The 23,200-nt window shown below is 45.3% G+C and overlaps 2 protein-coding genes across 4 annotated transcripts in view; one reads left to right on the plus strand and one right to left on the minus strand.

Annotated features, from left to right (window-relative positions):
- LOC139162893 (vomeronasal type-2 receptor 26-like) overlaps positions 1–22,296 on the minus strand; it is a 32,756-nt gene extending 10,460 nt beyond the window's left edge. The window contains exons 1-4 of the mRNA XM_070743793.1: positions 22,070–22,296; positions 18,214–18,245; positions 17,100–17,365; positions 4,963–5,757 (exon numbers count right to left, since the gene is read on the minus strand). Of these exons, the coding sequence (XP_070599894.1) occupies positions 4,963–5,757; positions 17,100–17,365; positions 18,214–18,245; positions 22,070–22,296 (1,320 nt within the window). The remainder of the gene's footprint in view (positions 1–4,962; positions 5,758–17,099; positions 17,366–18,213; positions 18,246–22,069) is intronic.
- LOC139162876 (zinc finger protein 721-like) overlaps positions 1–23,200 on the plus strand; it is a 360,849-nt gene that overhangs the window by 144,264 nt on the left and 193,385 nt on the right. The gene's annotated exons all lie outside the window — the stretch shown is intronic.

Genomic DNA, 23,200 nt, shown 5'->3' on the forward strand with positions numbered 1-23,200 from the left:
TGAGTTCAAAGGATGTAAAATAGGACAAAGTCTGAATCCTGGGTATAAGCTCTGTCCTCCCAGGCTTTTTGGTAATGGCCGTTATCGTTGGCCAAGTCTGTCTCTTTGCCGCTGTCGTTGTTGTCATCTTCTCAATATTTCTTCTATAAGTGTCTAATTTCCAAATATGGTTAAATAATACTGATAGAGAGGTGTATAAAATGAGACAGAAGGAGGCAAAACAGATAATATATGCTGCTAAAGCCACAAAAGAGGAAGAAATTGCCAAATCTTTAAAGAAAGGGCATAAAACCTTCTTCAGATATATTAGTGATAGGAAGAAGAAAAACTGCGGCATCACGAAGCTTAGTACCGGGAATAATACATGCATTAATGGGAATAAGGAGATCGCTGGCCATTTCAATAGCTACTTCTGTTCAGTTTTCTCAAAAGACACCTTACAACATAATACTATAGAGGGATATAGCATTGTTTCCAGCTGTACGCATTCAGCTCCAGTGATCTTAGAAGCCGATGTCTTAGAAGAACTTGAACGATTAAAGATAAATAAGGCAATGAGTCCAGATGGCATCCACCCCAGAGTTCTTAAATAACTCAGATCTGTCATTGCTATCCCCCTGACTGATTTGTTTAACCAATCCCTGTTAACAGGAGATGTTCCTGAGGATTGGAGAATGGCCAGTGTGGTGCCTATCCACAAGAAGGGCAGTAGAGAAGAAGCTGGTAACTACAGGCAGTTAGCTTGACATCCGTTATAGTTAAAATGATGGAGACTCTACTCAAAAAGAGGATAAATCAGCACCTAAAAAACAATAACTTATTGGATCCAAATCAGCATGGCTTTACTGAAGGCAAATCATGTCAGACTAATCTCATTGATTTCTTTGACTATGTCACAAAGGTGTTGGATGAAGGTGGTGCCGTGGATATTGCCTATCTGGACTTCAGCAAAGCCTTTGATACAGTTCCACATAAAGAGCTGATAGATACATTAGTGAAGATTGGACTTAATCCCTGGATAGTTCAATGGATTTGCAGCTGGCTGAAGCGTAGACATCAGAGAGTTATTGTTAATGGCGAGTATTCTGAGCAGAGTCAGGTTACAAGCGGTGTGCCACAAGGGTCTGTTCTGGGTCCTATTCTTTTTAATATGTTTGTGAGTGACATAGGGGAAGGTTTGGTAGGGAAGGTTTGCCTATTTGCCGATGACACTAAAGTGTGCAATAGGGTTGATATTCCTGGAGGCATCTGTAATATGGTAAATGATTTAGCTGTACTAGATAAATGGTCAAAGCAATGGAAACTGCAGTTTAATGTTTCCAAATGTAAAATAATGCACTTGGGGAAAAGGAATCCTCAATCTGAGTATTGTATTGGCAGTTCTGTGTTAGCAAAAACTTCAGAAGAAAAGGATTTAGGGATAATGATTTCTGACAGTCTCAAAATGGGTGAACGGTGCAGTCAGGTGGTAGGGAAAGCAAGTAGGATGCTTGGCTGCAAAGCTAGAGGTATAACAAGCAAGAAGAGGGAGATTATGATCCCGCTATATGTTCTGTCTGGGTCCCTCCAGAAGCCAACACCAACCAAAAAGAGAATCCAGACACACTGGTAAAAAGCAAAGGCAGTTTATATAATTCAAAGCAAACACAGGTAACAGAAACTGTTCTTACAGACAGGAACACGCTGGAACTTCACAGAGGTTTCACGAAGGCCATGAAAGAAAACAGGATTCTTGCTGTCAAAAACAACGCTGGGGATAACAAACCCACGCCTCCCCCAAGTCTTCCAGACTTCTAGGCCACAAGCCAAGATTAGAGACGCCGAGAAGTGAAGCAGGGTCACAGAACTTCCAGTTGATAATGCTCCACAAGGCTGCAATGGCGGGCCTGTCTTTTAAACCCTGCTGAGGAGAACCACATCCAAACCCAGCTGTTGCCAATTCAGTGATGCAAATACCTTTCTAATTGGTCCCGTCTCTGAGCTGCACATTGCTGTCTCATGTCAATTATAGCCTGTGCTTCTTCATCCAATGAGTCCAGGCTACTAGGTGGGGAGAGCCCCCCCCCCCCGGGGCTCTCAGGCTGCTCTCCCTCCTCCTCTTCCTGACTTTCCTCTCCCCCGTCTGCCTGGTCCTCCCCCTCCTGTTCACTGTCCTCCTCCTCTGGGCATGGATCCAGCAGAGACGCAGCCAGTCCCTGAGGAGCCTCAGGCTGAATCACAACACTATATAGAGTGCTGGTGAGACCACATTTGGAATACTGTGTTCAGTTCTGGAGACCTCACCTACAAAAAGATATTGACAAAATTGAACGGGTCCAAAGACGGGCTACAAGAATGGTGGAAGGTCTTAAGCATAAAACTTATCAGGAAAGACTTAATGAACTCAATCTGTATAGTCTGGAGGACAGAAGGAAAAGGGGGGACATGATCGAAACATTGAAATATGTTAAAGGGTTAAATAAGGTCCAGGAGGGAAGTGTTTTTAATAGGAAAGTGAACACAAGAACAAGGGGACACAATCTGAAGTTAGGTGGGGGAAAGATCAAAAGCCACGTGAGAAAATATTATTTTACTGAAAGAGTAGTTGATCCTTGGAACAAACTTCCAGTAGATGTGGTTGGTAAATCCACAGTAACTGAATTTAAACATGCCTGGGATAAACATATATCCATCCTAAGATAAAATACAGGAAATAGTATAAGGGCAGACTAGATGGACCATGAGGTCTTTTTCTGCCATCAGTCTTCTATGTTTCTATGTTTCTAATCATCCTGATGGAGAGAGAAAAAAGGAAAGAGAAAGAAAGAAAGAAAAGAAAGGAACAAAAGAGAGAGAGAGAGAGAGAGAAAGAAAGAGAAAAAAGAAAGAGAAATATGGAAGGAAGGGAGGATGGTAGGGAGGGAGGAGGGAAGGAAGGAAGAAGGAAAGAAGATAGAAAGGAGGGAAGGAGGAAGGAAAGAAAAAGGAAAGAGAAATAAAAAGAAGGAAAAAGATGATAGGAAGGAAGACAGACAAAAAGAAATGAGTGAGGGAAGATGGAAAGAAAAAGAAGGAAGGAAGAGAAAGAAAGAAGGTAGGTAGGTACGAAGGAAGGAAGAAGGGAGGGAGGGAATGGAAGGAAGAAAGAAAGAGATGATAGGAAGGAAGACAAGGAGAAAGAAAGAAAAAGAAAAAAGAAAGAAAGATGGTAGAAAGAAAGGTAGACAGAAAGAAAGAAAAAGAAAGAAGGGGGGGAGAAAGAAAAAAATGAAAGAAAGACTTATGACCACAATTGAGCCTAACATTTTGGTTGTTAAACAAGAGCATGGTTAAATGCATTTCACCACAGTTTACAAGTTGGACATGTCCACCCAGTCAGCTAACCACCAAGCCATGCCCCCCATCCCATACCCCTCAGGTGGGCATAGCTTGGTGGTCAGGTATTCTCTGAGTCAGTGTTTCCCAACCTTTTTTGAGCCGCGGCACATTATTCATATTTTCAAAATCCTGGGGAACACTGAACGGGGGGGGAGGGGCTAAAAAAAAGTTTGGACACAAAAAAAATTTCTTCCTCCATTTCGCTCTATTTCTCCCTCTTTCTCTCTCCTCCTTCCTTCCCTTCTTTCTCTCTCTCCATCCCTCTTTCTTTCTTCCTCTCTTTTTTGCTCTCTTTCGCTCTCCCTCCTTCCCTCCCTCTGTCTTTCTCTCTCCCTTGCTCTCTCTGCCTCTCTTGCTATCTCTCTTTCATTCTCTTTCTCTGTCTCTCTTGCTATCTCTTTCTTTCTCTCTCTCTCTTTCTCTCTCTCTCTTTCTCTCTCTGTCTCTCTTGCTATGTCTCTTTCTTTCTCTGTCTCTCTTGCTCTCTCTTTCTTTCTCTCTCTTTCTCTGTCTCTCTTGCTCTCTCTTTCTTTTTCTTTCTTTCTTTCTCTGTCTCTCTTTCTCTCTGTCTCTGTCTCTCTTGCTATGTCTCTCTTTCTCTCTCCCTCTCTGCCTCTTGCTGTTTCTCTCTCTCTCTTTCTCTGTCTCTCTTGCTATGTCTCTCTCTTTCTCTCTCTCTCTTGCTATGTCTCTCTCTCTCTCTTGTTATGTCCCTTTCTCTCTCTCTCTCTGTGTCTCTCTCTCTCTTTCTACCACGCCAACAACAGTGGCATCAGGCAGTAGCCAAGGGTGGCGGCAGAGCGTCTGACTGCGAGCGGGAGCCCTGACGGTGGCAGCTGGACGTGCTGCTGGACGCCGTATATGCTGGCGCTGCGCTGGGCATGGGCATGGAGCTGGCACCTCCAGCCCAGCCAGCGAGCCAGTGCCAGCCCCGCAGCCCCAGCATGTACGTCTGCAGCAGCACGTCCAACCGCCACCATCAGTGCCTCCACCCTGGAGCTCCCTCTCGCCGCTGCCATCTCCCCGCGACTGCCTGGGGCCGCTGCAGCTGGCACCCTCCCGCTCCCACCGCCAGTGCCCTCCCGCCGGGCCCCAAAGGACACTTGCCGCTGACGCCAGGGAAGCTCCAGCTGGGCGGGGCGCTGGCGGTGCCTCCGACCTGGAGCTCCCACTCGCAGCTGTCCCCCAGCTATTGCCCGATGCCACTGTTTCTGGCGCTCTCCTGCTGGGCCCCAAAGAAGGAAGGCGGGGAAAAGGAGAGCTTCATTCTTCGTGCCTCCTTTTTCCTGCCTTCCTTCTTTGGGGCCCAGCAGGAGAGCGCCGGAAACAGCGGCATCGAGCAGTAGCCGGGGGACAGCTGCAAGTGGGAGCTCCAGGTCGGAGGCACCGCCACTGGCAGCACCCCACCCAGCTGGAGTTTCCCTAGGAGCTTCGTGGCACACCTGACCGTGTCTCACGGCACACTAGTGTGCCGCGGCACGCCGTTTGGGAAATGCTACTCTGAGCAATTAAATTGGCCAGATGTTGAGATTGTTCCCCTCCTTCTCCTCTGGATTCCTTCTCCAAAAGATCTAAGATTAATGGATCCATATAGGGACCCCCTACCTGCCATGGCTGCAGCCTTGGAGACCCCAACATATTTTTCCCCTCCTTCCTTCTCCTCCTCAATCTGGAAGAATATGCAGCATTCAAGGCATGGGCCAGAGTCTTGAGGATAATATAATAGTGATAATAATTTGGGGTCCATCTTCTGTTCCTGTTCCACTGAATTCCCAGTGGGGCTTTCTGGGTGCATCTTCTGCGTCCTTTGACAGAAAAGACATTCTTTGAAAGAGAACAATGGAAATAATAAGGTTGAAAGTTTTTTTCCACAAAGAAATGGATTTCAAAAACATCATCCGTTGGTGCATCTTTTGGCAGAAAGTTAAAGCTCCAAATACTGCAGATGTATTTGAGAAGTCTGTGTTTATTTATTTCATGTGGTCGAAACGTTGTGAGGATCCAGACTTTCCCTTCAATGGGTCCTGGCAAACGCATCAATGTTAAATGTAAAGGAATGATTCTGTCCCAGATGGAAACAAATTCCATGAAATGAACAAACACGTTGACTTGTCTCCACTTAGAGAGGGCATCCCTGAGCGGTGCCATATGGACAGTTGTTAAGATCCATTGTGATATAACCACACAAATTCTATTCCTGACAAGCATAGGAGGGAAAGTCCTCATGAAATGCTCTCCCTTCTCTGTGTCTGAAGCGAAGAGGCCAATGAAGTTCCATCTGAAATGGAGGAGCAGTTGGACAATGGCGAAGTAGTGGAAGCCTTCTTTGGGGAGCATCTGGTGGAAAAAGGGGGATTTGCTTTTATCACTCAGAGCCTCTGAAGCACTTTTAATACTGATCTGAAAAAGAAATGAAGAATGTCTTATTATATTTGGGGTCAAATCAAATCTAAAATACTACATTTTAATAAATCCAACCTGGTTTTCATCAATGTATTAGAATAGTTTTTTAATTAGACATTGTTTGAAATATTAAAGGCAGACTATTAGCAAGATTGTATCATAAAACTAGAAAATAATAAACAATTTTTAAAAATAAAAATGTAAATTACATTACTGAATCATCCTTACAATTTACTACAATTAGATAAACACTTGCAAATGCCAACTGAAGTATTCTCTGATATAACGCAAAACCTTACCGAAATATTAAGGCCCACTGACTACTATCCCCTACTGGTGATCCATAGAAACATAGAAATATAGAAGACTGACTGCAGAAAAAGACCTCATGGTCCATCTAGTCTGCCCTTATACTATTTCCTGTATTTTATCTTACAATGGATATATGTTTATCCCAGGCATGTTTAAATTCAGTTACTGTGGATTTACCAACCACATCTGCTGGAAGTTTGTTCCTTTTCCCCAAGTGTATTATTTTACATTTGTAAACATTAAACTGCAGTTTCCATTGCTTTGACCAATTATCTAGTAAAGCTAAATCATTTGCCATATTACAGATGCCTCCAGGAATATCAACCCTATTGCACACTTTAGAGTCATTGGCAAATAGGCAAACCTTCCCTACCAAACTAAAAGAACTGGCAGACACCATCGGAACTACTTCTCCTCATCTATCAAAAATCCTGGACCACTGGAGACCTTCTGGAAGACTGGAAACGAGCTGACGTAGTCCCCATCCACAAAAAAGGTAAAAAGACTCATCCAGGCAACTACAGACCAATCAGTCTGTCTTCTATACCTGGAAAAATACTGGAGAGAATAATTAAAAAACAATTTTGCCACTACCTAGAAACAAACAACATTATATCCAACAACCAGCATGGGTTTGTCAGAACCAAATCATGCCAAACCAACCTCATATCATTTTTTAACACCATAACCAAATCAGTGGACCAACACAACGCAGTAGACCTCATATACTTGGACTTCAGCAAAGCTCTTGATAAAGTTGACCACAATCTCTTAATCCACAAATTAAAACAGAACGGGGTAGGTTACAACACATGCAGATGGATAAACAGTTGGCTGTCCAACTACACGCAACGAGTTGTCCTCAATGGCTCCAAACCCACATGCAAGAAGCTAGGCAGTGGAGTACCGCAGGGTTCCATCCTGGGCCCTGTGCTCTTCAATATTTTCATCAATGACCTGGACGAGGGAGTAGAAGGGGAACTAATCAAATTTGCAGACGACACCAAGCTGGCAGGGGTAGCCAACACCCTAGAGCAGTGGTCCCCCACCTTTTTTCCACCAGGGACCAGTTTCAGCAAGACAATTTTTCTATGGCCCGGTGGGGGCAGAAAGGGGTATAGTTTGGGGCGGGATTAAGCATGGTGGTGTAGCTTATCGTTCCATTGCCTCTCTTTCCTCCCCCCCTTTTTAATTTTGCAGGGGAGCCGAGGTGACAGAGGGAGGAAGGGTAGGAGGGGGCGGTTTCCTTTCTCTTTCCCCTCCTGTTCACTCGGGACCCCCCTTTGCCTCGGGCCGAGGCGGTCCACCTGAGGGAGAAAACTTTTGCTTGGTTCCTTCCTTCCTTTCGGCAGTTTCAGAGGAATCCCCCCCCTAGCGCCCGCTCCGGCTGGGATTGCAGCAAGGAATCCCAGAGGGGGGGAGGTGCCTCCACGGACACAGTCACCTTCCTTTGCGATTGCTGCCTGCTTGGAGTGCCCACCACTGCCAGGTCTGGTACTGTTGCAGAAACACAGATGTTTGATGCCAATAAGGGAGCAGAGACCACGAGAGGATTGAGATTGCCAGGTTTATTTGGTGCATGCATCAGGTTCAGAAGATATAAAAGCAATGTCTGAACAATGTGGATTGCTTTTCAGGGCTCTTTATACATTTCCAAAGGAGTACAAAAAACACACAGTATCAGCCAATCAGATACTAGTTGTCAACGTTTCCTTATACAGAAAGTAAAAAGAGGTTATACAATGTAGGAGATACAGAATGTACAGCAAAGAGGCACTTGCGGTTAGATTGTGGGTTCCTGCATGGAGCTATGTGCCTTGAGAGCAGGTGGCTCTTTCCTGAGTACATTTCGTGGTTACGCGTTCAAGCAGTAGCTGCACCCCAACCGGGCACAGAGGAAGTACAGGTGGGAAAACGGAAAAGCTTAGCCCTGTTGTCGGCACTTAGAAAATGTCAAGTTTATAGCAGATATATGCAGGACAAAGGTCATATATCAAAAGAGCATAATTCTGGCAAGAATTGCAGTATAAAATGAAAATACAGATATCAAGGCATAGCCCAGCTTCCTCATTTCCCCCCTCTTGGAACTCCAACCGAAATAAAGTTTATTCGGATGGGGTTTCAACCATGTTACTGGAAGGGGGTTGAAGGTGTTGGAGGGTCTGGGGCTGGAGCGGCAGGAGAACTTCGTATATTGGCTCCTCACTATCGGGGTCCTGAGTGACAGGTTCCCCTTCCTCATTTCCGCCCCTGCGGTTGTTAAGCAGTTGCAGGTGCCACAGAGCCAAAATTTTCTCGGAGGACTTTTTGTCCGCCACCAGCGAAACAGAGCTATGAAAAAGTTTCATAAGAAGAGGAAGCACACAGGGGACAATAACACAGCCAGCCACCAGAAAAAACAACACAAGCCAAAACATATTTGATACCGGGTAAAGAAGGAAGCCATCCAGCGAAGGCATGAGAGAGATCCAGACCCCTCAAAGTCTGCACTGGAACATGTGCAATCTTGACCATGCGATCGGTGATTTCCTTAATGACCTCCCCACTATTATCAAACTCAATGCAGCAATTAGACAAATTAAACTTTCCACACACACCCCTCCTTGGCCAAAGATAGTCCAAAGCCAGTCTGTTAAGTGCGTGACTTAACACTCTCCGAGGCCAAGTGGGCAAGACCTCGGACCGTCTTGTTAGTGACAATTTCCACCACAGCCTGAAGGCGGATGAGACAGTTAAGCATATAAATGGGGGTGCAATAACCAAAGATACCATCCTCAGCCCAGGTGGCCGGGCCATAAACCTTTATAATACATTTGGGGGGGCCATTCATCATCCTTCCAGTTCTCGATCTTAAGGTCACTAATGAGGGATCTTTTAGAGCGAACATTGCCAATTTCATCAAACACAGGCACCCCAAGAACCTGCCTATGCTTCAGGGGGAGCAGAAAAAACCCAGGGCGAATAACACCAAGGGCACAAGAGCCACACCAGTTGAGCGGGAGTTGGGCATAAGCATATTTTCCACAAATCCAGTACATGCCATCTGGAGCAAGCCAAAGCAAATTGGTGTTTTGGGGGTCCAAAATATAAGGCTTCAGGAGGCTAAAGTTTTGCAACGCCTGGGCCATGGGGGTTGGCTGCAGACCCTTGCCAGACCACCAGGCTGCATTGTTCCACGTGGACAGGCAACGCAGGTTTCCAACGTGGGTACAGCCAGCGGTGTGGTTACGGGTATAACAGACATTGCCCACCAAGTTAGAAGACAGAGCCCAGGTCCCCTCCTTCCCCACAGTATCTGTCAGATTGCCGGCCAGCTCCATGTCATGGACAATGGTGTAATTCAACTCAAGTGCTTCCCAAGTCCATTTCTCACCCATGTTAGTTCCCCCACAGGAAAAAACAGTTCTTAACCTGAAGGGTGCATGTCACATCTTGTGCAAGTTGTACAAAAGTATTAGTTACAGCAGGGGGGGCTGCCCATGTATTCAGTTTATCCATTTCCTGATAGTAGGACCAAAAGAGGCTCTTTTTCCGTCCTACTGTCCGGATCTGGGCCATGATTTCCAAGGACAGAATCAGAGAGGGGTCATTTCCCCGGCCATCTATTTGCATTCCAAAAAACATAGGAGCTTGTGGGACCACAACCGGAGTGAAAGAGAGAGTGACAGGGTTACACTGGCCACTTTTGCAGTCAGGGAAAACCCCCCACGAGTTAGGGAGAGCTACATCCCACCCGTAGTGCCAGGGGTCCATGTAGCAAACGTAACGCAAGACCAATAGGGGCAGTAGTTGTGGTGGATGACACGGCAGTCACCCCATTGGGAACCATGGCAAACATATTTATGTTGGGATGAATAGGAGCGCTCCCAACTCAGGCTGCCACACCCGCCTTGGAGGTGGGCATTGCGGTCAATATAATAGCAGGCATCAAAAGTAAAATTAACAGGGAGATTGAGAGTGGGAATAGAGGTACGGCGAATCTCCTCCCTCCGACCATATGTAATGTGGCGGAGAATAACATGATATTCAGTGATTTTAGTGGCCTGTTTAGGGTCATAGTACAGAATACCCCAAGGCCCATTGCACCGCTGGTAGGTAGTGGCATTCACGGTGCAAGGGGGAAGATTAAAAGTCTCACAAGACGGAGGAGTAGCCGTATGGTAAACAAGAGTGCGGGCAAGAAAATTGTCCGTGCGGGTAGTTTGAATACAAGGGAGGCAGGCTGAAGGAGTGCATGCCTTGTCCCGCAAAGCCCTTTTTCTACGAGAGAGGGTCTTAGGGCGGCTGTCAGGGGCCTGCAAGGGGATTATCAGAGCGCGGGACTGCAATTCATGAAGGTGGCACACGAAGCCCTGAGTTCCATTACAGCGATAAAGAGTATCCCCAATGTGCTGGCATGGGAGAAAATCCAAGGGGGTACAGGATGGAGGCTCTCCAGCATAGGACAAGTGTCAGGAATTGGGCGCCCTCCCTTAGAGACGGGCTTGGGAGCCGGTAAAAGGGGGAGATTGAGTGAGATAACATCTAATAATACTCCTGGTCTTACACTGATAGAATTTGCGACCATCATGCCAACAAGGGGGTAGTCCAACCTCAGAACAGTCTGGGGTCTGAGGGTGGTCCAGGCAAATTGCTTTTGCCCGGGGGGGGGGGGGGGGCTCACATACAATTCATACAGGGGGGATTTGACACAGGTGTAATCGGTAAAGTTGTAAGTGCCAAAGCAGAGGGCTCCACCAGGGGGGTGGGATTAAAATTGGGATCCGTTTCTTCGCATATGGCAATGGAATCCAAAGGCCCATCTGACTTTCCCTTTGCACGAAAGATACGGTAGGCATAGATAGAATTAATAGAAACACTTAACAGCAAGAAAAAAATGAGCACGGGTAATACCAATAGAAGGGTTTTACGGAGATAAGCCAAATGGCGGAGGGTGGTATGCAAGTGACTTCCAGACTCCATAATAGGACAATCAACCATGGGGACCCCGGCGGTGGAAGGGAGGGCGCTGAGTACTCACCAAGAAGAGGAAGTAGAGAAAGGCCAGAAACTGAAGCAAAAGAGGAATCACTATAACGTAAACAGTTGTGATGCAATCGGGGGACATCCAGGAGGTAGGGGTCCTGGAGAGACTGCAACTTCCACCGCAACTTTGGTGGGGGGGGGGAATAGGTTTAGCGGCATCTGGGGTGGCGGGTAAGGCCGCTGCTGGAGTTGCTGGCAAACCGTTGCCCGTGCGATGGATGCGGGCTTCCGGAGCCGCGGCTGCAGGGGGGGGCTTCTTCGAGCCGTCCGTCCGTTGAGGGACCGCTTCCGGTGGGTCTCCTGGAGGCAGGGCTCTCCTCTGCTTCTTCAGCATGAGCTTGAGAGGATCTGCGGGGTGAGGCGATTCCTTCCATGTGGTGGGGATTGCAAGCTTGATCCTCGTCCAATTAATCCAAGATTTGATGGAATCAACCTCGACAGCAAGAGGGGAGATCATGACCACAGTATATTGCTCTTTCCATGTGGGCCTGAGAACTTCCCTGTTCCAGTCTTTCACCCACACCTCTTGGCCAGGTATAATGTTGACAAGAATGTAGGGTCTGCATTGTAACACATAATCTTGGAGTTCCTTAACAGTGGCATTTAGTGTCCATAGCTGTTTAAATTTAAGGGAATCTGCCACATGAGTGGAATATTGGATCGTGGGGGGGGTAAAAGATTGGATACCCTCCCATACAGTAATTCATAAGGGGAAACATGTATGTTCTTTTGAGGGGTACATCTCACAGCAAAAAGGGCCATTGGAAGCTGAGTTTTCTGACATATTTTGGCTAATTTATCTTTAACAGTCCTGTTAACTCTTTCCACGCGACCACTGGGGGGGGGTGCATGAAAACTACAGTGAAGCTTCCAAGTGATGCCAAGCATCGAAGCAATTTTCTGGGTGCCCTTATGGATAAATTCTGGACCGTTGTCTGAGGAAATTCTTGAAGGCAGCCCATACCTCGGAATGATGAGGTTTAGTAGGGCCCGGGTGACTTCCATCGGGGTTTGGAGAATAAGGGATGGCTTAGACATATTAATGGTGGGTTTCCCTGCTTCTCGCACTGCTTTCATCAAAAGGATTTGGTAGTCTTTGATCTTGTCAAGGTTACCCTCTACATAGGGGTCCCACTGGGGGTCCTCGGCAGGGAACTTCTGACCCACATATGTCTCTAGGTCTAAACCTGGGGGGGGGGGGGCATCGGGTTTTAGGATTTTGTTTTTTCCTCTTTCCTCCGATTTAAACAGGGTTCCCATTAGCTGTTACAAGTCCATCCAATTGGGATTTTGGGCATCCATAATGGTTTTCAAGAGGCTTGCAACTTCTAAGGGTTTTTTTTTCTTTTTGTTCCCACTATATGGGCCATAGTGCAATTTCCAATTCAAAAGATCGGAGGTGGTGAAAGGAACATGTTGGAATAGGGGCATTCTTGAGGTTTTTGTAAAATCATCTGGATCAATGACAATTTGATCCACTCTGCGAAGTGGGGCCGTGAAGGACACTGATGCAGTTTTTGCTCTGGTGCGTTCCGCAATGGGTCCTTCACTTACTGGACCTGGCAGAGACAGACTGGCCATTCGCTCACTGGGGCCTGGTAGAGTCTCCAGTTGAGGAATGGACCCTGAGGAGGGGTCTTCAGGCACAGATGGGGATTGAATGGTTGTGAGAGATCTCTTTGTATCCAGGTATTGCTGGAGGAGGGTCTGATAATGGGCAAACCTGTCAGGGGTGGTTTCTGGCCATAAGGCAAAAGGACATATGGTGGGGACTGGGACACCTCCTCCGGGCAACTAGACAGTATGGGGGGTTTTGATTTTTCCATCTCCGTTGGGGGGGCTGACTGAATCCTCTGCCCCTTTTGGCGTGGGAGATGGAACAATGTGAACTTCTCTGGGGCCGCCAGGGAGGGGGTGAGTTACCTCCCCCTCTTCTAGGGGTCCTTCTCCTGAGCGTGGCCCCTGAAAGAATGGGGACCACGGCCAGGACTTTACACTGTTGGGTCCATGGGGGTGGGTTTCGAACTAGTTTCATCCTGGCTCTTGGTCAGGATGGCCCAAGGCAGGATCAAATACAACGAAGGTTCCTATATCGGGCCATCCCAAGTTAAAAGAGGGCCATTCTGACGTACACAGGTCATTTTATACCATACTCTCGAGTTTGATTATTATAGACCTGGTTGAAATGTTTCATTACATACTCAAGGGGGTCTTGGGCACACTTGGTTTCCCTCCCATCTTCCACCCGGGGCACCAGACAGAAAAGGGGAGGGAGTATACAAGGGAGGTAAGGGGTCCTTCCCTTGAGACACAAAAGGAATTTTATTCACTTCACACAATCTCTACCGGCCCAAGGTCCTGGAACTCACAGCCACCTGTGGGAACCGCGGTAGGCAATCACACACACAACGTTTTCTCTCAGAAAACACAGGCTACCCACCTTGTGAGTCCCTCAGTGAAGAACGAGCCAAAACGAGGGTGATCAGTCCTCGCCTCTGTCCCTCAACATAGGGAGAGATAGACTCGTACCAGTCTCTAAAAAGTGTCCACTACAGAGGCCTCGCCTAGGACTTGCCTTTTATCTTGGAGACTCGGTTACTTTTCCAGGCCGGCGTACAGATGTCCTGATCTCTGGTTTCCTCTCAGGAGTGGTTCTTGGATCGCAAACCATCAGCGTGGCTGCCCTGGTGTCAACAGGAAGGTCCTCGGAGAAAGATTTCCAATGGCGCCTGGACTGTTCCTCTTTCACACCTGGGGCAGACGCCACTGAGGTGGGCGTCCAGAGGGATCCAAAGTCCTGTCTAGTCCCTTCGTGGTCGCCAGAAAATGTTGCAGAAACACAGATGTTTGATGCCAATAAGGGAGCAGAGACCACGAGAGGATTGAGATTGCCAGGTTTATTTGGTGCATGCATCAGGTTCAGAAGATATAAAAGCAATGTCTGAACAACGTGGATTGCTTTTCAGGGCTCTTTATACATTTCCAAAGGAGTACAAAAAACACACAGTATCAGCCAATCAGATACTAGTTGTCAACGTTTCCTTATACAGAAAGTAAAAAGAGGTTATACAATGTAGGAGATACAGAATGTACAGCAAAGAGGCACTTGCGGTTAGATTGTGGGTTCCTGCATGGAGCTATGTGCCTTGAGAGCAGGTGGCTCTTTCCTGAGTACATTTCGTGGTTACGCGTTCAAGCAGTAGCTGCACCCCAACCGGGCACAGAGGAAGTACAGGTGGGAAAACGGAAAAGCTTAGCCCTGTTGTCGGCACTTGGAAAATGTCAAGTTTATAGCAGATATATGCAGGACAAAGGTCATATATCAAAAGAGCATAATTCTGGCAAGAATTGCAGTATAAAATGAAAATACAGATATCAAGGCATAGCCCAGCTTCCTCAGTACTTTTCTTGCAGCAAGGTATCCTTCCAAAAGAAAATTACCGGAGCTGGTGGGGGGGGCTTCATGGTTACACGCACACCCCTGGCTTTGCCCCCAGGAATAGGGTGGGGGAGCCTAGCAAAAAAAGAGCTGCACAATGCCAAAGTCTTTCCGTCTGAGCTGCAGGCAGAGAGAGGGCTTCGTGAGGAGGAAATAGACCACTTTCGACGAAGGGAAAAAGACAGGAAAGGAAGGAAGGAAGGAAGCAAGCAAAAGTTTTCTCGGCCCAAGTCAAACGGTGGTCCCGAGTGAACAGGAGGGGAAAGAGATAGGAAACAGCTTGGCACTCGCCGGCTCCACAGCAGCAACTGACTCCGCGGACCGGTGCAACATGTCCCGCGGACCGATACTGGTCCGCGGACCGGTGGTTGGGGACCCCTGCCCTAGAGGACAGGTGCAAAATACAGAAAGATCTAGACAGATTAACACTATGAGCCCACACTAACAACATGATGTTCAATGTCGACAAGAGCAAAGTCCTTCACCTTGGTAAAAAAAAAACCTAGACACACATACAGCCTGGGAGAAACCCCACTTAGCAGTAGTGACTGCGAAAGAGATCTTTGAGTCTTGGTGGATAATCAACTAAACATGATTAGATTAGATTTATTGGATTTATATGCCGCCCCTCTCCGTAGCCAGCAATGTGCAGCAGCGGCCAAAAAAGCCAACACTACCCTAAGCTGCATCAACAGGGGGATACACTCCAAGACCAGGGAAGTATTAATACTACTCTACTATGCCCTGGTCAGACCACATCTGGAGTACTGCATCCAGTTCTGGTCACCACACTTCAAAAGAGACATTGAAACTCTGGGGAAGGTGCAGAAAAGAGCAACCAAAATGATTAGAGGACTTGAAACCAAGACTTACGAAGAGAGATTGCGGGAACTGGGCATGGATAGCCTAGAGAAAAGGAGGGCCAGAGGGGACATGATAGCTGTATACAAGGGGTTACCACAGAGAAGAGGGGGTCACTCTATTCTCCAGAGCAGCAGAGGGCCGGATGAGGAACAACGGCTGGAAGCTGACCAAGGAGAGATTCAACCTAGAAGTAAGGAAGAACTTCCTGACGGTCAGAGCGATCAACCAGTGGAACAACCTGCCTGCAGAGGTTGTGAACTCCCCAACTCTGGACACTTTCAAGAGGAGATTGGACTGCCACTTGGCTGGGGTGCTTTAGGATTCCTGCTCAGGCAGGGGGCTGGACTTGATGACCTACATGGTCCCTTTCAACTCTAACAATAAATAAATAAATAAATAAATAAACAAACCTTCCCCTATGTCACTCACAAACATATTAAAAAGAATAGGACCCAGAAAAGGCCCTTGTGGCACACCGCTTGTAACCTGACTCTGCTCAGAATACTCGCCATTAACAATAACTCTCTGATGTCTACGCTTCAGCCAGCTGCAAATCCACTGAACTATCCAGGCATTAAGTCCAATCTTCAGCTCTTTATGTGGAACCGTATCAAAGGCTTTGCTGAAGTCCAGATAGGCAATATCCAGGGCACCACCTTCATCCAACACCTTTGTGACATACTCAAAGAAATCAATGACCTTAGTCTGACATGATTTACCTTCAGTAAAGCCATGCTAGTTTGGGTCCAATAAGTTATTGGTTTTTAGGTACTGATTTTTGAGTAGCGTCTCCATCATTTTAACTATAACTGATGTCAAGCTAACTGCCCTGCCATATTTTTAGCTTACCAAGAAATAGGTTGTGGTTTACTTTGCCGAAGCCTTTCTGAAATCCAAGTGCTGTATACTATGTGCACTGCATTTCACTGTAATTTTTGTAAAAAAAAAATAACATTTATTTATGGTCAGTTTTTTATCCTGCTGAATAACAAGGGTTCAAATATTCACTTTTCCTTTCCCCTTCTTCTTGTGGCTTCATTGAGCACAAACTTCCCTCTCAAACAACGGTTTCAATCAGGGCCAACAGTCTGAGCTCCATTTTGAGTTTAATCCATTTTCCCCATCACATTTCTCTGTTTATTGAGTCAAATGCTGCACTAACATCTAGAAAGTCAGCAAACCGTGTTTTACCTCACTGATATAGATTAGATATTTCAAGACAAATTTGAGCCAATATATGATTATTAACTTATACATTACTTCTTATAAAATCTATATTATTATTATTATTATTATTATTATTATTATTATTATTATTATTATTATTATTTATTAGATTTGTATGCCGCCCCTTTCCGTAGACTATAAACTCTACCTAAAACCTTCTAATTCTTCTGGAAGGAAAACATTTTTCTCAAATTTAACTAAGAGGATCATGGCATAAATTTTAGCCACAATATCTGCTAGTCTATTTGGTCAGTTAAATAGTTGGTAGAATGTCTTCTCCATGGAATATATTGCTTACATTTCATGCCTTTTATGATTAAGCTCAAGAAGAACATAATGGAGTAAAATATTGATATTTTTGCTAATATGGAGGAAAGCAGCTCTTAAATTCCATGGAGAAGACATGATTGCATGTATGGATCACCCACCACTCCTCACTTTACCAGATGGCAAAAAAAACCCACACACAAACCTGTGGGACTTTGTACGTGCCTACTAATGTTGACATCTGGATGGAACTATCCCAGTTTGCTGCATCAAGAAGAGATAGAAGGTTGTCCTTCCTTCCACAGCCATAGTTGGGAACATTGGCTTCTCCGGTGGAGAGAATGTCCAACAAGGCATCTGAAGTATGTAAAGTGCTCAAATGGTTGTCATGGATATTGTAGCCAAGTGTGAGGTTGTGCAGGCGCTGATAATTCTTGTTGACCAGTTGAAAGTTGAAAATCAATTTTATGCCATTAAAAATACCATGAACATCCCTATTATAAAAAAAAGTGTTATTATAATCAACAGCACAACAAATACAGTAATACCTTGTCTTACGAACTTTATTGGTTCCCAGAGGAGGTTTGTAAGGCGAAAAGTTTGTAAGACGAAACTTTGTTTCCCATAGGAAACAATGTAAAATGAATTAATGCGTGCAAGAAAAAAAACGCTGCCGCCCGGATGTCACCTTTTGAAACAGCCGGGGGGCTTCTCGGCGTCCTCCCGAACCCAAACGCCAAACTCGAACTTTTGCCAAACTTCCGGGTTCGGCTTTCAGGAGGCCGCCGAGAAGCCCTGCCGCCCGGCTGTCGCCTTTTGAAACAGCCGGGGGGCCTCTCGGCGTTCTCCTGAATGCCGAACCCGGAAGTTCGGCAAAAGTTCAAGGTCGGCGTTCGAATTCAGGAGGACGCTGAGAAGCCCCGCCGCCCAGCTGTTAGCTTTTCAAAAGAGCCGCGGAGCTGTCGGGCCGGTTGGGAGGCTGGAAAGGAAGTGGGGAATCCCAATAGGGAATTCCATGGGTGGAGCTTTGACATCACAAAGACGTCCTTCCTGGTCACCACCCTCCGGCTGTTTCAAAAGGCGACAGCTAAGCAGCGGGGCTTTTCGGCGGCCTCCCGAATGCCAAACCTGGAAGTTCGGCAACAGTTCGGGTTTGGCATTCAGGTTTGGGAGGACACCGAGAAGCCCCCCGGCTGTTTCAAAAAGCGACAGCCGAGTGGCAGGGCTTTTCGGCGGCCACCCAAATCCAAACTTTTGCTGAACTTCCGGGTTCAGCGTTCAGGCGGTGGGTTCATAAGACAGAAAAAGTTCGGCAGAAGAAGCAAAAAATTTCCAAACCCTGGGTTCGTATCTCGGATTGTTTGTATGGCGAGGGGTTCATATCACGAGGTACCACTGTATTTCTTGTAATATATAATCCTTCACAAGCCTACTGAGCCTTTACACTTTATAGTTTAACAGAGTTGGAAGGGACCTTGTAGGTCATCTAGCCCAACCCCCTGCTTAGGCAGAAGATCCTATACCATTTTTGACAAATAGCAATCCAATCTCTTCTTGAAAGTCTTGAGTGATGAAGCCCTCACCACTTCCGAGGGCAACTTCTGTTCCATTGGTTGATTGTTCTCACTGTCAAAAAATTTCTCCTTATTTCTAGATTGAATCTCTCCTTGATCAATTTTCATCCATTATTCCTTGACTGTCCTTCATGTACTTTGGAGAATAGCTTGGCTCCGTCCTCTCTGTGGCAGCCCCTCAAATATTGCAACACTGCTAGGATGTCTCCCCTGGTCCTTCTCTTCACTAGACTGTCCATGCCCAGTTCCTGCAATCATTCTTCATATGTTTTAGTTTCCGGTCCCCTGATCATCCTGGTTGCTCTTCTCTGCACTTTTTCTAGAGTCTAAACATTATTTTTGTAGTGTGGTTTCCAAGACTGAATGCAGTATTCCAAGTATGGTCTTACCAAGGCATTATAAAGTGGTATTAACACTTCACTTGATCTAGATTGTATTCCTCTATTAATGCAATTTAGACTGCATTGGCTTATTTGGCTGCTGCTGCCCACTGCTGGCTCATGGTTAACTGGTTGTCCACCAGGACTCCAAGATCCCTCTCAGCCATTGCTATTAAGCTTGATTTCACCCAGTTTATATATCTATACATACATTAAATGTCCTAAGTGTAGGACTTTACTTTTTTCTACATTGACTTTCATTTTGTTAGATACGGCCCAGTCAAGAGGCAACAAATTGTCAAAACTGGAAGGGCCATTTCCACTCCCGTCCCTGTTAAAAGTGACACACCCCAAGGCAGCGTACTAGGACCTACTCTTTTCATACTCTACATCAACGACCTCTGCGATCATAGAAACATAGAAGGCTGACGGCAGAAAAAGACCTCCAGGTCCATCTAGTCTGCCCTTATACTATTTTCTGTATTTTATCTTAGGATGGATCTATGTTTATCCCAGGCATGTTTACATTCAGTTACTGTGGATTTATCAACCACGTCTGCTGGAAATTTGTTTCAAGGATCTACTACTCTTTCAGTAAAATAAAATTTTCTCATGTTGCTTTTGATCTTTCCCCCAACTAACTTCAGATTGTGTCCCCTTGTTCATGTGTTCACTTTCCTATTAAAAACACTTCCCTCCTGAACCTTATTTAACCCTTTGACATATTTAAATGTTTTGATCATGTCCCCCCTTTTCCTTCTGTCCTTCAGACTATATAGATTGAGTTCATTAAGTCTTTCCTGATACATTTTATGCTTAAGACCTTCCACCATTCTTGTAGCCCGTCTTTGGACCCGTTCAATTTTGTCAATATCTTTGTAGGTGAGGTCTCCAGAACTGAACACACTATTCCAAATGTGGTCTCACCAGCGTTCTATATAAGGGGATCACAATCTCCCTCTTCCTGCTTGTTATACCTCTAGCTATGCAGCCAAGCATCCTACTTGCTTTCCCTACCGCCCGACCACACTGCTCACCCATTTTGAGACTGTCAGAAATCACTACCCCTAAATCCTTCTCTTCTGAAGTTTTTGCTAACACAGAACTGCCAATGCAATACTCAGATTGAGGATTCCTTTTCCCCAAGTGCATTATTTTACATTTGGAAACATTAAACTGCAGTTTCCATTGCTTTGACCATTTATCTAGTAAAGCTAAATCATTTACTATATTACAGACCCCTCCAGGAATATCAATCTTTCCCAAGTTCTCTCTGAGTTTATCAAAATCAGCTCTTGTGTTCTGTTGTTTACCAAGATTCGTGAGTTGTTTTTCCCTTTAAGACCTTCATCCAAGGACTCTTTCCCAAATTCTCTTGAGTTTATCAAAATCAGCTCTTTTAAAATCAAAGCCTTTGGTATTGTTGTGTTCTGTTGTTTGTGCTTGTGTTATGTTAAATTCTACTATAACATGGTTACTCTCACCCATGTTTCCTGTAGTTTGAACTCCCCCTATCACCTTTTCTCTGTTTCTAAGTATTAAGCCAGTATGGCTGTCTCTCTAATTCCCTTCTTTATCTTTTGGACAACAAAGTTGCCAGCTAGGTTAGTTAGGAACCTATTTGATTCCTCATTTAGTGCAGAATTAGTTTCCCAGTTGATATCCGGGTAGTTGAAGTCTCCCATTATTACCTTGGTGTGTTTCTTACATATGTTTGTTAGTTGGTTGACAAAAAGGATATCCTTTTTTGTTTGTTTGTTTGTTTGACAGGGGAAACTATAGTATACTCCCATGGCCGTGTCATTCTTTTTTTCTTTTATGTTGACTGATATGCATTCCAGGTGATTCTCCTCTTTGGTTACACGTAACGTTGTAGCAATATTAACATACAGTGCAACTCCTGCTCCTCTTTTGGGGGGTCTGGTTTTTTTTGAACAGTTTGTATCCTTCTATCAGTGTGTTCCAGTTGTTTATTGTTTATTTATTTATTTATTTATTTTGTCCAATACACAATGAGGGTTTTAGTGGGTATATATCTATATACACATAGTAAAATACATGATGAAGGTTATAGAGGAGATACTCATAGTAAAATATATCTAAGAAAGAATAGAAAAGAAGGTATAGTAATACGTAGAGCATATCAATGAAAGAATAGAAAAAGAGATACAGGAATAGAAGAGAGGTATAGGAGATGTAGGAGAGCAATAGGACAGGGGACGGAAGGCACTCTAGCGCAGTGTTTCCCAACCTTTTTTGAGCCGCGGCACATTGTTCACATTTACAAAATCCTGGAGAACATTGAGTGGGGGGGGGGTGCTAAAAAAAGTTTGGACAAAAAAAATCTCTTTCTTCCTCCCTTTCGCTCTATTTTTCTCTCTCTCCCTTTCTCTCTATTCCTTCCTTCCTCTTTCTTTCCCTCTCTCTCTCCATCCCTCTTTGTTTCTCCCTTCCTTCCTCTTTTTTGTTCTCTTTCTCTCTCCCTCCTTCCCTCCCTCTATGTCTTTCCCTCACCCTCCTTCCCCCTCTTTCTCTCTCTCTCTCTCTTTCTTGCTATCTGTCTCTTTCTCTCTCTTTTTTTTGCTTTCTCTCTCGCTCTCCTCTCTCTCTCCCTCTCTTGCTATCTCTTTCTCTTGCTATCTTTCTCTCTCTCTTTCTCATACACCATGCAGCAGCGGCGGGCGGCGGCAGGGTGGTCAGCTGTGAGGCAGAGCTCCAGAATGGAAGCACCGCCGGCGGCGGCTGGACATGTTGCAAGATGCCATACATGCTGGCGTTGTGCTGGGCATGGGCGTGGGGCTGGAGCTCCAAACTTGACTGTAAAAAATATGATTTCAACAATTGAGTTATCGAAGCGTGGAACTCATTGCCAGACACAATTGTGTCAACCCCTAACCCCCAACATTTCTCCCTTAGACTCTCCACGATTGACCTCTCCAGGTTCCTAAGAGGCTAGTAAGGGGTGTTCATAAGTGCACTGGTGTGCCTTTCGTCCCCTGTCCAATTGTCTTTCCTTTCTTTCACCTATCATATATATTCTCTCCCTTTCATATATCCTCTCCTCTAAGTTCACTTTTACCCTTATATATATTACCACATATCTATTTTTCTTCCTATGTATTTGTGTATTGGACAAATGAATAAAATAAAATAAATAAATAAACAAATAAATGAATAGAATAAATGAAGGGAGTGCAACTCCATCACCCTGAATGACTTACGAAGCAATGAAAGCCAACTGAAGAGAAGGAGCCTCGTTGAAAAGCAATTTTGTATGTGACATTTCATTTCCAGTGGTGACTATACCAACGAGATGGTCTCCTGGGCTGTAAAAGCTCTGTGGATTCTTTCCATCCTGATGCTCCAGATTCAGTGGGCATTTCATTCTCATTTTCCCAGAGATTGGCTGGGACACCAGCAGCCTCAGAAGCAGAACCAGAAAGTTCATATAATTCATGGGGTGAATGAATCTGCTTCCCGTTTCTAACACAAACCACCGGAAGAATGGGAAAACGGAAAGACTCTCGGAAGTGCCTGTGGCTGTCCCAATATCAAAAGAGAACCACAAAGTTTCATGGGCAAAGGAGAGAAAGGTCCACTCAAGAGCAGAGATTCCGCCTGCCCTGTTCACCAAGAGCTTGACCTAAAAATTTATCTCTTTCTAATTCAAGATCCTTTGCATGTGGCTTCAGTCTGAGGTCTACATCAACGTCAACAACTGCAGAAATTACATCATAGGTCTCAAAGGCCCCAATGGTCATAATGACAGTGAGAAGCACTTTCTCCTCTTGGGCTCTGAGTGCCATTTGCAAATGAGAGGCTGGAGAAAAACAGGTGAGGGAATCATTGCAGATAAATCCCCGTGGGCTCAGTTCTGTTATGGTACTTCCTGTCAGGACATGTCCAGAAAGTGATGCTGGAGAAGACAGTTCAACACCCAGGGAATTGATTTGTGTTGTCCATCAACATGGTCAGAATTATGGTGTTCGGTGCCCCTTCAAGTTAATGCCATTTAACTCTAGCCTGTCTTCTAATGACAAGGAGGCCATCAGTACCCTTGAACTCTGCCCAACCTTAAAAGTAGACCCTCTTTATTGTTTTATATCAGAATTCCATATATTAATCCTAATTGCAGTTCATTTTAAAATTGCTTGTGCCTGAGTAATATATATATATACATATACAGTGGTACCTCATGATACGAACTTAATTGGTTCCAGGAGGAGGTTCGTAAGGTGAAAAGTTCGTAAGACGAAACAATGTTTCCCATAGGAATCAATGTAAAAGCAAATAATGCGTGCAAATCCTTCAGGAAAATCCCAAACTTTAGAAGGGAGGCGAACAGGGGGCAG

Source organism: Erythrolamprus reginae, chromosome 2, assembly GCF_031021105.1.
Source record: "Erythrolamprus reginae isolate rEryReg1 chromosome 2, rEryReg1.hap1, whole genome shotgun sequence".
NCBI classification, from domain to species: domain Eukaryota; kingdom Metazoa; phylum Chordata; class Lepidosauria; order Squamata; family Dipsadidae; genus Erythrolamprus; species Erythrolamprus reginae.